Source organism: Labrus mixtus, chromosome 21 (genome assembly GCF_963584025.1).
Source record: "Labrus mixtus chromosome 21, fLabMix1.1, whole genome shotgun sequence".
Lineage (NCBI taxonomy): Eukaryota > Metazoa > Chordata > Actinopteri > Labriformes > Labridae > Labrus > Labrus mixtus.
Genome location: NC_083632.1, coordinates 23,673,657 through 23,687,136, shown reverse-complemented (window position 1 = coordinate 23,687,136; position 13,480 = coordinate 23,673,657). Strand labels below are relative to the sequence as shown.

Below are 13,480 nucleotides of genomic sequence, written 5' to 3'. Positions count from 1 at the left end.
CCACACGTATTTGTCATTCACAACACATTTAAGATTTTTTTTTTTTTTAGTCTTGGACTCTTGCATGGGTTTCGGAATCCTAATTGTTTCTGCAGTCGTCTCTTAAAAATCTTTTTTCTGATAAGTGGCAGGTTTGAAGTCGAAATAATGCTTACATGTTTTGAAAAAAGTTTTTCAAATAGTATTTCCCCAAAAAATAGATGAAATCTTTTTCTTTTATTGCATGGCTCTTGTGTGTCATCCCCCAGAGAGACAATCCAGGGCAAATAGTCACAGAAAGATAATAATGACTGAGGGTTCCCGCAGTCTGACCGACGTGAAACACATTCCTTCATTTTTCCACACTTTTTTTCTCCTCACTTGGTTTTTTTTCCAGGGGTTTGAAATCCAAGTGTAAATACATATTGAGGAGTATTTACAATAGCGGTAATGGTGGTGGGAGAGGGCGCTAACTCAGCGGGCCAACGAGCTGAGTGTGCGACTATTTGTTTTGGTGTGTGTGAGAACTCAACTGCAAAGTGTATTTGTAACTGTAATTGTTGATCCAGTTTGTATAGAAATATATCACCAATATGAAGTGAGCAGTGTGTGTGTGTGTGTGTGTGTGTGTGTGTGTGTGTGTGTGTGTGTGTGTGTGTGTGTGTGCATTGTGTGTGTGTGTGTGTGTGTGCATTGTGTGTGTGTGTGTGTGTGTGTGTGTGTGTGTGTGTGTGCATTGTGTGTGTGTGTGTGTGTGTGTGCATTGTGTGTGTGTGTGTGTGTGCGTGTGTGTGTGCATTGTGTGTGTGTGTGCATTGTGTGTGTGTGTGTGTGTGTGTGCATTGTGTGTGTGTGTGTGCATTGTGTGTGTGTGTGTGTGTGCATTGTGTGTGTGTGTGTGTGTGTGTGTGCATTGTGTGTGTGTGTGTGTGCGTGTGTGTGTGTGCATTGTGTGTGTGTGTGTGTGTGTGTGTGTGTGTGTGTGTGCATTGTGTGTGTGTGTGTGTGTGTGTGTGTGTGTGTGTGTGTGTGTGTGCATTGCGTGTGTGTGTGCGTTTGCTTATTTGATGTGGCTTGGCTTGCGGTGATGTTGGGTTGTTTGAGAACTTCCCAAGAGCAGGCTGCCAGACCAGAGAACTGAGCAGGCAGAGACAGCCATTGTTTTGGTATTTTGGCCTTGTGTGTGTGTGTGTGTGTGTGTGTGTGTGTGTGTGTAAGAGAGAGGGTGTATGCGTGTGTGTGTTTGTGTGTGTGTGTGTGTGTGTGTGTGTGTGTGTGTGTGTGTGTGTGTGTGTGTGTGTGTGTGTGTGTGTGTGTGTGTGTGAGAAATAGAGAGGGACACAGGAAAGGAAAAAGAGACAGAGATTAATTTGAACAGCAGCAGTGCATAGCATTTTCCACTCGGCTTTTAAACACAAAAGCATGCGTACGCATTCATACACACACACACACACACACACAAACACAATAACATGCATCAACATAACATACAAATACACATCCCTCACAACCACATTAGCTGAGGGAATTCTCAGGGAAAGACGTTTTTTCTTTTACGTTGCACAACACACTGAATCCTTTACCAAACCTCTCCCTCCACTTCGAAACCACACACCAAGATTTGATCAGCTTTCCTAAAAACATCTCAACACTTTGGATACTCACAGCTTTCTGGCTTATGTTTCTTCAAAATTGTGATTTCAAGGCTAAACAGCTCAGGGAACAAACAAGCTAACTCAGCATTTCAACTGTGGTGAAAATGTTCAGGTCATCTATAGACATTTTGAATGTTCTTACCACACTAGTCTACAGCATTGTCCTTCACCTAGCCTTAAAACATGTTCTCAGCAGGGTATTTTTACACGTCATGTTCATGACCAAAGCCTCCTCTTTTGTTTTACTGTAAGACTAGCAGAAAATGACATGAACCTCAAACACAATCTAAAATATGATTTACCATAGACTGTATAAAACATGGACATAAAATGTTATCTCCACTTAATTTTTGATCAATCTAGAAACTAGCTCATTAGAAAACTCCTGGCAAACAGCTACAACGCGCCGTCCTGCAAGTCAACTTAGCCACACCCCAATTTATGAAAATGTCTGTATTACTGTTAGCCCTTTCATTTAAAAACAGATGAGTTTGAACTGCTGAGTAACTCATACACCTCTTCACCTATGTGGAGCATTATAGTTTCAGGTTAAGGAGACCCACACAGGATGGATTTGGTCACTAGTTTGGTCCCCTTTCTCTTAAAGGGGTATTTGTGTGTGTTTGGATGTGAGTGTGTTTACCTGACTGCACACACATCACTGGATGTCTACACTCAATGCTTATCCATAACTCTTTTCCAAACTTAAACTTATGATCATATACCAAACCATACATCCAATCCCTAATTGTAATTAGCTCTATAATTGGAAAATGTTACATTTCTAGGAGTCTGCAAAACCTTTCCGTTAGAAAGGCTATTGCTCCTCACAAGTATAAAAATGCAGGAAACACACATACACACACTCTCTCCCTCCTCGAGGTTCCCCTGTGCTTTCCAGCATAAATAATCCCCTCAGTCTGCTGGCTCAACCCTGATTGGAATCTAGACGCCGTGCTCAATTGTGGGTAGATGGGGGAAAGTGGGGTGCCCTGTGCGTGTGTGATTATGTGTGTGTGTGTGTGTGTGTGTGTGTGTGTGTGTGTGTGTGTGTGTGTGTGTGTGTGTGTGTGTGTGTGTGTGTGTGTGTGTGTGTGTGTGTGTGTGTGTGTGTGTGTTTGTGTGTGTGTGTGTGTGTGTATGTCCATGCTTCGAGCTGCTTCAAGGTCATAAACACAATAATGGAGGGGTGTCCACCTCTGTGAGGCCTGGCCTTTAAAAACCTCTGTTTAGAACTAAAGCTGGCAAATGGATCTGCAACCATAGACTCACATCAGTAAGTCAGACTCATTCTCTGTAGCATATTTTCTACGAATCACAAAGAGTACACACACTATTTTTTCTACCGTTAGCTAGTCAGCCAGTGAGCAAGTGAGCCATTAACCCTTACAGACCAGCAACATTGCTGCAATACTCTGTACCGATACAGGGGGTTAAGATCCAGGCTCCACAAGGTTTTATCAGCTTTTCTGTGTCCTAGCAGAGACCAGCTGGAGTTTTATGTGGAGATTCTGCAGAGAATTATGAGATTCTGTGTGGAATTATTAGTGGGTTTCAATGTCATGTGATGTTATGTGTTGTGTATGGCAACTGCTGACCGTTACCAGGTTTATGTAGATATTTGGCAGCAGCGATAAGGCTGTCTGATTCGATCAGATAAGCCCAGCTCCCTAGACACTCAAACATTATTATGTTACTGCATGTCTTTCCTGGATTGTGGCCCACTAATAAATCACAGTCAGTTCCTCTGCTCACCTTGGATTCAGGGTGACTGTCATCAAAGTTTACATGTCATCATTCAACATTTTGTTTAGGTTGTATGACTGTATTCAGGTTTGGTGAAAATCTCAAGAGACAGGTTCAAATGCAACATATTTTATCACTCCTATAGACTACCACTTGATGACAGCTAACTTTAGCATTGAACTACATCCTAGCTAACTCTATGTTAGCTGATACTCTTGGCTAACATTAGTTAACTATAACTGCATTAAAATTAAAATACAGAATCTATAGGCGATAATGTAATTTGAGTATTAGGAGGGTTCTGGTTTCTGTATGTTGTCCGTATGTTGTCTGCTAGGCTTTCATTGAATGCAGGAAAACAGCGGTGAGCATACAAAAAAGGCAGACAACTTTTTCTGCAGTGTAATCCTGGATTCCTGAAGACATTTAGCTTGAATTAATTCAAATAAAAGACGTGAAACTGACAATTTGCTTTAAGATGTCCCCTCTTGATGCAAAATCCATTCTTGTCACTAAAGTGTCTTGTCTACATGTTTACATATACAATGAACTGTAGAGAATGTTTTGGCTGTAAGCCGTTGGCATAAACCCCCAAAAGTTGTCTGTTGCTCATAGCATAGCATCATCAGACGATGGCCTCTGCATTCAGAAATGGGGCAAGCTTTAACTTTTGGCCTTCCTATTATAATGTGTTAAGCAACAAAAGGTAATATTGTTTTCAGGCACTTCCTACTTTACAATACTAAAAGCTAACATTTACTGTTGTCTAAGAGTTGTTGCACAGATGGTCTGGGAATGTTGCTTAGGGCTGTGCTCATGATGGATTAACGTTGGATCTTTGTAATATAGCAATGCGTAAGGTCTTTTACCTGCTTTTTGTAAAGTGTCTTCAGATACCATTTGTTATGAATTGGTGCTGTACAAATAATGATTGATTGATTGATTATCTTGAATCTTAACATATGGCTATAAAACATCTCTAGGTTTTCACCATCCATGGTCTTTTCAGTTGTATAAATTCATCAATCAATGAATTAAACATTTGTCAGTTTTTGAATCATACAACTTGAAACCTGGAAAAGAGCGGTATGTAAATAACTGTAGTTTTTTAACTTCAGTTGGCTCCCTTTGGTGTTGGGTTTGATACAGTTCCCTGTGTGTCGCCCTCTGCTTTTGATATGTGGCATAAGGCTGACTCAACACACTGAGATATACCGATGATGGAACTGCAGTCAAATTTTTGAGCTTCCCACTACGCAGAGTGTGACAGCAGGGAAAGATGAAAGGTTTGAATATAGTCAATACTGTAGGTTAGTTATGTCAGCTGGATCTGCAATATGGCAGTATGTTCAAATTGGTGTAACCACATTTTTCCAATAAGACATTTAATAACCCCAGATTATTTTCATGCAAATCACTTTATTATTTCATCTCAGCCAACCAAAAGTGAGTGGAAAGTGAAAATTGTCTGTGGGACGGCTTGCCTTCCCACTCCCTCCTAATATGGTACTCCAGCTTCAGTCTCTAATACCTTACTGGCTGCCATGCGCTTGTCAGCTCAATTCAAGATTAATTTGACTGCAGATCCATCATCGGTATGTCTCAGTGTGTTGAGTCAGCCTTATGCCACACATCAAAAGCAGAGGGCGACACACAGGGAACTGTATCAAACCCAACACCAAAGGGAGCCAATTACAGTTAAAAAAGGCGCTGAATTCTATTTTGTCTCCTTGGCAATTCCTGGGCTGTTCTCGCCAATTTTGTAAAAAAAACTAAACAAAAAAGAAACTTAATAGGGCTCAAAGTAATAACAGGGAGATACTTTATAAAAGAAGATGAAACGTTGAGTGTGACTAAGAAATGTACCTAATGAGGCCATGGAGGGAAAAGAGCCAGGATGGAAACATCTCTGTTAACTGTGGGAGGATGGGTAGCATATGAGAAGATGTGCGTAGGTAGATAACAGAGTCCCTTTCTTTGGCGCGTAGCTGTATGATTAGCTCATTAGCACTTTAGGCTGAGGGAGTTATTGTTAGCATTTACTTGTTAAGGAAATGAGCTGGCTGTGACTCTCCTCTCCATTAGACCATTGGGTGCTAGAAACTTCTTCTATCAACATATTAGCTTTGTGTTGACATTTTTTGAGTTGAACATTGTAACATTTTGCTGCATTTAATATAAGAAAACTGAACCTCATTTTATCATCTGCAAACTCAATTCAGGTATAAAGCATAAGAGTGCTGCGAAATAGCTTCTTTTTGTACACACTAGCGATTAGAAGTCAATACAAACATATCACAAATGAGGGGAAAGTTCATTAGCTAGAGAAATATCAGTGAGTTTTATTGGTGAGTCCCCAGTCCAAGTGAAATAAAAGCAGCCTGGGCCACGTAGGGAGACGTACACACAGACATGGGTTTTGATGGAGATGGCGAGTGGAAAACAAGGCTTTCTTTGAGCACATTTTAATTAGCAATGTTCATAGCTTGGCTACACTCTTTTATGATTGGACCACTGAAAGCCTTTTTGTTTACCTAATGAAACACATTGAGGGGTATGTTCCTGAATTAAACTGTGTGCTTGCATGTATGTGTGCTTGCATCCATTTCTTTTGCATGTATCTGTTCTATGGTTGAGTGCCCACATTCTATTTGGCGTATTAGACTTTGTATTGGCAGAGAGAAGAAGCCAAAGAAGGAGATTGAGATGAAAGAAATCCTAGAGCTCTGTTTTCCCTCCAATCCTAAATAGTTGTTTTAGGGAGGCAGCCATTGGCCATAATTGTTGAAATGGGGTCAGGTGTTTGTCTGTCCTGCTTATGATTCACTATAGTGTCTGTGTCTTAGTAATCTGGAGTCAGATCTGTGGTTGAGGGCAGCCCAACCTCAGACAGACCACATAGATTGTGTTATGCATAGAGTTCTGCTGTGGGATCCTTTTATAAACATGTCTCACACTAAAGCCTCTGTGTGACCTACAAGTCTATGTAGAACAGGCTTGTTGTATTATTTACCAATTATCTAACATATAGATATAAAACGTGTATTCAACCAGGAGATCAAACATATGAAACAAAGTGCATTCATTAGAAGAAAATGTAAAGCTCCTAATATAAGAATTGAACATTGTTTAGAATTGAAATGTAGTTTATGTATCCAATAAAGCATCAGTCATTTAACAAAGAAAAACTTTGTAGGTTCTTAACCAAAACAAAGCAGATCATTAACTCCTTGGTGAATGGAGCTAATTTATGAATGTTTAAAATGTAGTATTAGAAAAATGCTGTAATTAGGCCACTTCCTGTAACTCCTTTGAAAACATATTTGAGCTGTTGTGGTTTTACAAGAATTCCCTGCAGTCTTAACTTTGCTCTCAAATAGCTGTGGGTTACTGAATCTGTGAGTGGGGGTCAGAGTTCACAGCCGATAGCTTTATGTACTGTATGCAAGAACAGTCAGTTCTTTAGACGAGTTTGTCCTGCACATGAACAGTTCATTGTTAAGTGTGTATGTGTGTGGGTCAAGTTTTTCTGCACATCCCCACACAAGCCATCGGTGATGACAAAAGGACTCTCGTACTGCAGGATTGCAACAAAAACAACACAAACAAAATATTAGGGAACAGTTACCATTACTCTTGAGCTCTCTTAGGCTCCTCGAGATTGTTGGTTGACGGCCTGCCAGAACAATCACGAGTTGTGATATTTTTCTCGAAGGGGTAAACATCATAGTAATCTTAGGTTTAAGGGCCTGCCTCAAAGAGTTGATAGCCAAGCTAGAAGCTCCCTAAAGCTCTACGAACGGGATATGAGCTAAATGCATATGACCATATTGATGTCTAGAATACAGCCAGCAGCATTCACCTGTCACGCACAGCCACCAAATATTTCATATTTCATATATCCAATTTAACACGAGGTCTAGTGGGCATTGACTGTTTTGGAGCCAGCCTTAAGTGGACGCTCTAGGAACTGTAGTTAGTGGAACTGTAGAAAAGCTCCCACTACAGAGTTGTTGTCTTGTAGATGGCTGAGAAAATGAACTTAACAAATTCTCCCTGGTCTAAAACAATCTATAAGCCTTGGTTCATGTTCTTTAAGAACAATAGATACTGAGGTGTGAGATGTGAGATGTCAGGGTATGACACATATAGGTGTATCTGTTTTGGGTTTGTTTAGTAAAGTTAAAGGCCGAGCAGGAACCTGACACACTGGTTGGTTCCATGTGTAAACGTTCTTGGTGAATTTATAACTCAAGTCTCATTGGTTGTGTGTGCATAGGATCACATGGCTTCAGGATCAGTTAATTATGTAGGGATTTAATGCATCCTCTTCAAGCCTTGGTTTAATAAGAAAAAAACAACAAATCCAATGACAGATTTAGTTAAACAGTAATCAACACCAGGAAAAATGAAAGACAAAATATAATTCTGATGAGAGTATAATCGGCGGGGATATCCTGAGAGGGCCTCTAAGGGGATTGCATCATCACAGTGTGCCTGCTGTGGTGATGTTATCATGGACAGCTGCAGGGGGCGGGGCCAGGGTCGAGGCTCTCAGAGAATCAAGAGGCAGCCAGTTGCCAGTAGATCCCCTCCATAGAGACCCACCTGCTTCATATGTCCATTTTTTTCTTTAAACCCCTCAAAGGGATTCCCTGAGTCTTCTATGTCCACTGCCCCCCATGTCTTTGAAGTCATGATCCTGTGTGTTTTCATGGCATTGAAGTCATTATCCTATGGTCGTGTCATGTCATGCGTTTGATCTAAAACTTTGTTTGAAGTTTTACAGGGAACTCTTAATGTAACTATTGGTCACAGGCCAAACACATTAGATCTATTTAAACCGATGCAATTACAACAACCAATGATGATCCCAACCAATCATTCCTGGAGTCTATTTATGAATCAGAGATTCAGTTAAATCTATGTTTTATGTAAAGGGACATCAGCATCAACGGTTGGCAGTAGCTGGCATGCATATGGTAGTGCTACTAATTTAATTAAAAGCCCTTGAAGAAGAAGCAGCCCTTCCCAACTTAATACCATCAATTAGGGGTTGCTTTGCCGTCTGACCAAAATCCCACACCCCATTTGTGTGATTCATATGGGAAAATATGCCTCTTTGTCCACGAGGTCAACCAACTCTTTGGAGAAGCTGGCTTAGGGTCAGGAAACAGTAGTTGAGGGTGTATGAGTGGAAACGGAGGCGGTAGGACGGGGGGTTGTTCTACTAGATAAGCCAGAGCATGAGGTCATTTTGAGTGGGAGCTCGGGTTATGACAACGTCTTTATAATGAAACAGCTGGCCTTACCGGGAAGCTCTTTCTTACCACTGCTGCCTAATGCTGACTCGTAGGTCGATTCATTTTATGTCTCTGTGAATAACAACAAATCAAGACCAGCTCTATGGGCGAGGTGATTTGACAATGCATCAATCAGCAGTGATTAATTTTTTCATAATATTTGCTTTCTATTTTTAATCATAAATAATTCCCCTCAATTTTCAGACCAAAATAAAGTTTTTCTTAGATGTATTCAAAGTAAAGTTTGGCAGCAATGTAGGTTTATTTCCAGTCCGTCACATCAAAGCTTTGATTCCATTTTCACTCTTTAGAAGATCTATTTAATATTGAAATGTACTTTTCTAAACGTCACTTTTTTCTCTTACTTTTATTGAGTTGGTGCTCGGAGGGTGTTCATTTATGATGCCTGTCATGGAACTGGATGCTGAAAATTAATACCATTTTGGCAATGATTCAATGTTATTACAAGACATTTATATTAAATTAGTGAAAAAAAGAGTACAGGATGCTTTGAGTGAGGTAGCAGAAAGCCGAGTTGGCACAGATTTGTAACCTTTAAAAGGGTTTCATTTTATTTTCCATAGTCACAGTGGTCTTTTTCCACCCTACAGCAATTTTTGAATTTTAATGGTTCAATAAAGGTATTGATCTGGTTGCATCTTTTTGAGTAAACAGTCTCCTAAATCTTTTCTGGCTCTTGCATAAGAAATAGATTTGACAGGAAGCCATCTACTTGTCAAGAACGTATGGATTCCTCATTTATTTGGATGCCAAAAAAAGAGCATGTGACATTTTGCCAATGCGGCAATTGAATTAGGCCTATCTGGACGCATCACCACACTGCCATTCATCCATGTCACTGTTCAGTAATCAAAGTTAACAGCATGAACTATTGTGTACGATTTCATCAGTCCTGTTTTATTGAAGCCTTATGTGAGCTGTTATTTCTTCAGCATCTCACATAAACTGACGACAGTGATGGCAAAAACAAGCTTTGTGTTTGAGTGGCAGGGTGCACCCCAGTAGTCCATGCTCCCCTCAATCCAACCACCCCTGCAGTTTGTCTCCAACTGAGCTCACCATGGAGACTAAAATGCTTTTTGGCTCAGGTTGAGAGGAGATCTATGTGTGTGTGTGTGAGTGTATATGAGTCATTATTAGGAACGTTTTATCATTTCATAATGGAATGGAAACAGCATGTGTGTGAGATTAGTGCTGTACAATGCTTGGGTATCACTTTATGTAATCCTCTGTCATTAAAGAAAGAAATGCTCATGCAGGACCAGCAGGACATTTGATATAAACTGTGCATTTTATAGTATAGTTTTGGTTTTATTGTGTAGTGCTTTGACTTACATTAACATTATTCACTCACTTTGGCTGTATTTATATAACCCTTTGCTTGGTTAGTTGTGAGAATTTAAATGACAAACTGTGCTGTGGAAATGTTCCTCTGTAAGCCTGGCTCTTGGATAGAGAATATTATTACATTTTGATTAGTCCCCACTGTTAGCACAGCAATATTGCAATGCTCATCAATGAGTCTCATCAAATGTGTCCCGTGCTAGAAAGGAAGAAATATTACATTTCCTGTTTTTAATTTTGAACAGAAAGTTGAGCTGGGACATTGGCAGCCCAGTAGAGGAGATTAAAATGTGTGTGACTTCTTTTTTTTCCTGTGAAAAAGATTTGGAGAAAATGATGCAGGAAGTATGCGGCTTTCCCTGAAACCTAATGTTTCCTGTGGGAACAGCAGCATTGTAACACAGTTTATCAATGTCTCCGTCCACATTTCTGCTAAACTCTGTTTAGTTTTTAGTAAAATAAATGCTGTAATGCTCTCCTGAAATACTGAATCTTGAATTAATATTTGTATATTGAAAATATAATGTAAGAGCCACAACTATTAATATCAGCATTACCTTTACAATCATTATTCTAAATGTTCAACTTCTCTAATCAACAGAATCAGTCCTACCCATTTGATCATCATTATTGTTGCTAATGTTACTATTAGAATGATCAGTCTATCATCATACTTGCATTTTACTGCAAATACCAAACAAACTTTTACAATTACTTCTCGCATTGTAGCCATAAATCACTTTTATTTATCGATGTTCGATTTTTCTCCCCAACATAGTTTCGGCTGATTGCTGTTCAGAATGAGTCTGGTTCTGCTTGATGTTTCTGCCTCTTAAAGGCAGTTTTTAGTTACAGTACTACTGTACTACTGTAGTAGTACAGTAGTACTGTAACTATGCTAAATGTTGCTTCGTGCTGTGTTCATGGTGGATTAATGTTGGGTCTTTGTAGATAGTAGATAGTACGATCCAGACCGGCTCTTTTTGTAAAGTGCTTTGAGATAACATTTGTTATGAATTGCCGCTATCCAAATAAAGATTTATTGACTGATGGATTGATGTTCATACATTATTTTTCACATAAAAGTTCTACCTTAACATAGATGATAAATATCAGTCCCTCTATGTGTTAGCTGGAAGTAGTGAACTGCCATGTCTAGCCACTTTCATTCCAATTGGATGTTCACTTCTCCTAAACTATTACTCAAAAATGTTCATTCAATCCTTTATTTAAGCCTCTAAATTCAATGACGTATCCCTCATTTGCAGTAATGTCAGAGATGCAGAGAAATGCCGAATTAAAACAAACCAAAAAAAGACAACACCCACTGAAAACAATAAACACTGAGGTAAAGTGGTTTGAGATCTGGACTTGATAACCAGAAATGAGATTGACAATCTTGTGAGTGTGTTGTCAATAATTCCTCCTTTTGGGATTGTAAAGCTAGAAGCTAATTTTCAAGGTCATATTAAAGTCACAGTACTTTAAGCAATAGACTTTAAGTAGACCAGTTTTGGTAGGATCCACTTGTCATGGGTTACACAGATAGAAGATGTCAGATAGCACATTGTTAGAAAAACAATACAGAATAGAAGTGAATAGAATAGTATCATCTGTATAAAGATGGATATTATAGACAGTTATCAGGGACAATATTATCAGGGTAAACTTTAAATAATGCATAATAAGTAATATCTGTATAATGTATATTGAAATCATATGGGAAATCAAAATTGAAGCCAGGCATCAGTGTTATCCTGAACTATATATTCTTCTTCTACCTTTTAGGTCAGAGACGGGGATCTACAAATTCACTCATCGCCTCTCCCTCAAAGAGCGTGTGGCAAAGGCAGAGAAGACTACGTCAGACAGACCCTCATCCTACAGGAGACGCTCCTTGAGTGTGGACTGGTAGGACAAAAGACCATCTCATACTCTGTTTCATCTCTCATGATCTCTAAAAACTGAAGGTTCTTTGCTCTACTACTTCCTCGTGAGAAATGTCATGAAGCGGTGGCAGCACACGTACTTGAGACCCATTCTTTCAGGCTTTTCTCAAACTATGAAGATTATAATTAAATAAGACCGATGAACTTTCTTTAAACACCATTTGGAGAATATTTTGACAATCATACTTGAAATCCAAAAAGTGACACTTAGCAAAAGAGATACAACTGCCAGGTCTTCTTGCTATGTTGTGTCTGTACAAACTCAAGAGAGAGGTTGAGGAGGATTGGGGGCTGGTGTTTGGGGCGTGGGCTGAGTGGTGATAGGATGTGCTCTGTCTCTGGGTCTGGGTTTTGTTGAAGAGCGCCAAGCAGCTCCAGTGGCGCCGGCTCATCTTGCTTTTGTAAAGCTCCAGTCCTCAGGCAGCTGATGAAAGGAGTTTGAAAGCTTTCCATCACGAGGGCTGCCTTCCCAGTCCCCACCCATGGGACTTCTTCCCAGTCTCCCCTCTTTTTGCTTAGCCTCTACTACTTTATCTCCCCATCCATCCTGCTGTGCGTCCGTCCATCTGGCATCCCCCTTGAGCTTCCTGCTATGTAGTCTTGGCTCTTCTGTTATACTTCTCTCACTTGTGGGAAAATAGACCTGGATTAAAGCGGATCTTACACTTCCTTTGCACTTAATTTAGTCAAGTAAAAATGTCCAACCAGTCATGGGTTTGAAACAGTTTCCAGGTTTCTAATTGCTGCACAGGGACTACAGTAGCTGTTTAGTAGAGTTATTTTGCGGTTTCTGGAGTTACAGGTGTGGGATTCTCTGAGGTCCCATCTAATCATGCTAACACCCAGTGTGAGGTCTTACAAGGTCTTTTGTCGGCCTTACGAGACCTACTGTGTGGTCTTGGACTAATGTTGCGTTGTGTGGTCTGCCAGCAGAAATGTGGTGTTAAGTGTATGAGCATTTGGAGTGTAATGTGCAGTGTGAGGTCCTTCACTTTACGGCTTCGTGTTTTCCTCAATGTTGCCGGAGAGGGGACCTGGCCTTTAAAGTTCAGGCCCTGATTGATGTAGTCTGGTTTTAATGAAACGCAGTGGGTAGATTGGACATGCTCATTTACAAGAGGAATGAGGAGGGGCTCGACTACAGCTTGATTCTGACTTGCTCCGGCGGCGAGCCACTGTTTGGGAAGTGTGACTGGTCTTTTGTGACATAATAAACAAGGGACCCCTGGAGGAGAGATTCAAGGTTGGGGGCTAAGTCATGATGCTGGGAGGTGAAACAAGGTTGGTCCGGCTTCTGACAAGACCAGTGCAGCTCCTCTGGAATGCACAGTCATCAAGGCGGTCAAACACATGTTTTCCTGCTACAAACTAGCATCTATTGAAAAAATCCCTTGAGTCAGTTGCATTTTTGGAATTGTTGTACATTGAAAGTACTTCCTTTAGTCCTATTTGGGGAGTGCTTTAATCATTTTGCTTTCATTTT

At 40.2% G+C, this 13,480-nt stretch overlaps 1 protein-coding gene across 1 annotated transcript in view; it reads left to right on the top strand.

Moving 5' to 3' along the window:
* LOC132954992 (ankyrin repeat and fibronectin type-III domain-containing protein 1) overlaps positions 1–13,480 on the top strand; it is a 153,718-nt gene that overhangs the window by 100,369 nt on the left and 39,869 nt on the right. Inside the window, exon 6 of the mRNA XM_061027571.1 lies at positions 11,837–11,959. Within this exon, the coding sequence (XP_060883554.1) occupies positions 11,837–11,959 (123 nt within the window). The remainder of the gene's footprint in view (positions 1–11,836; positions 11,960–13,480) is intronic.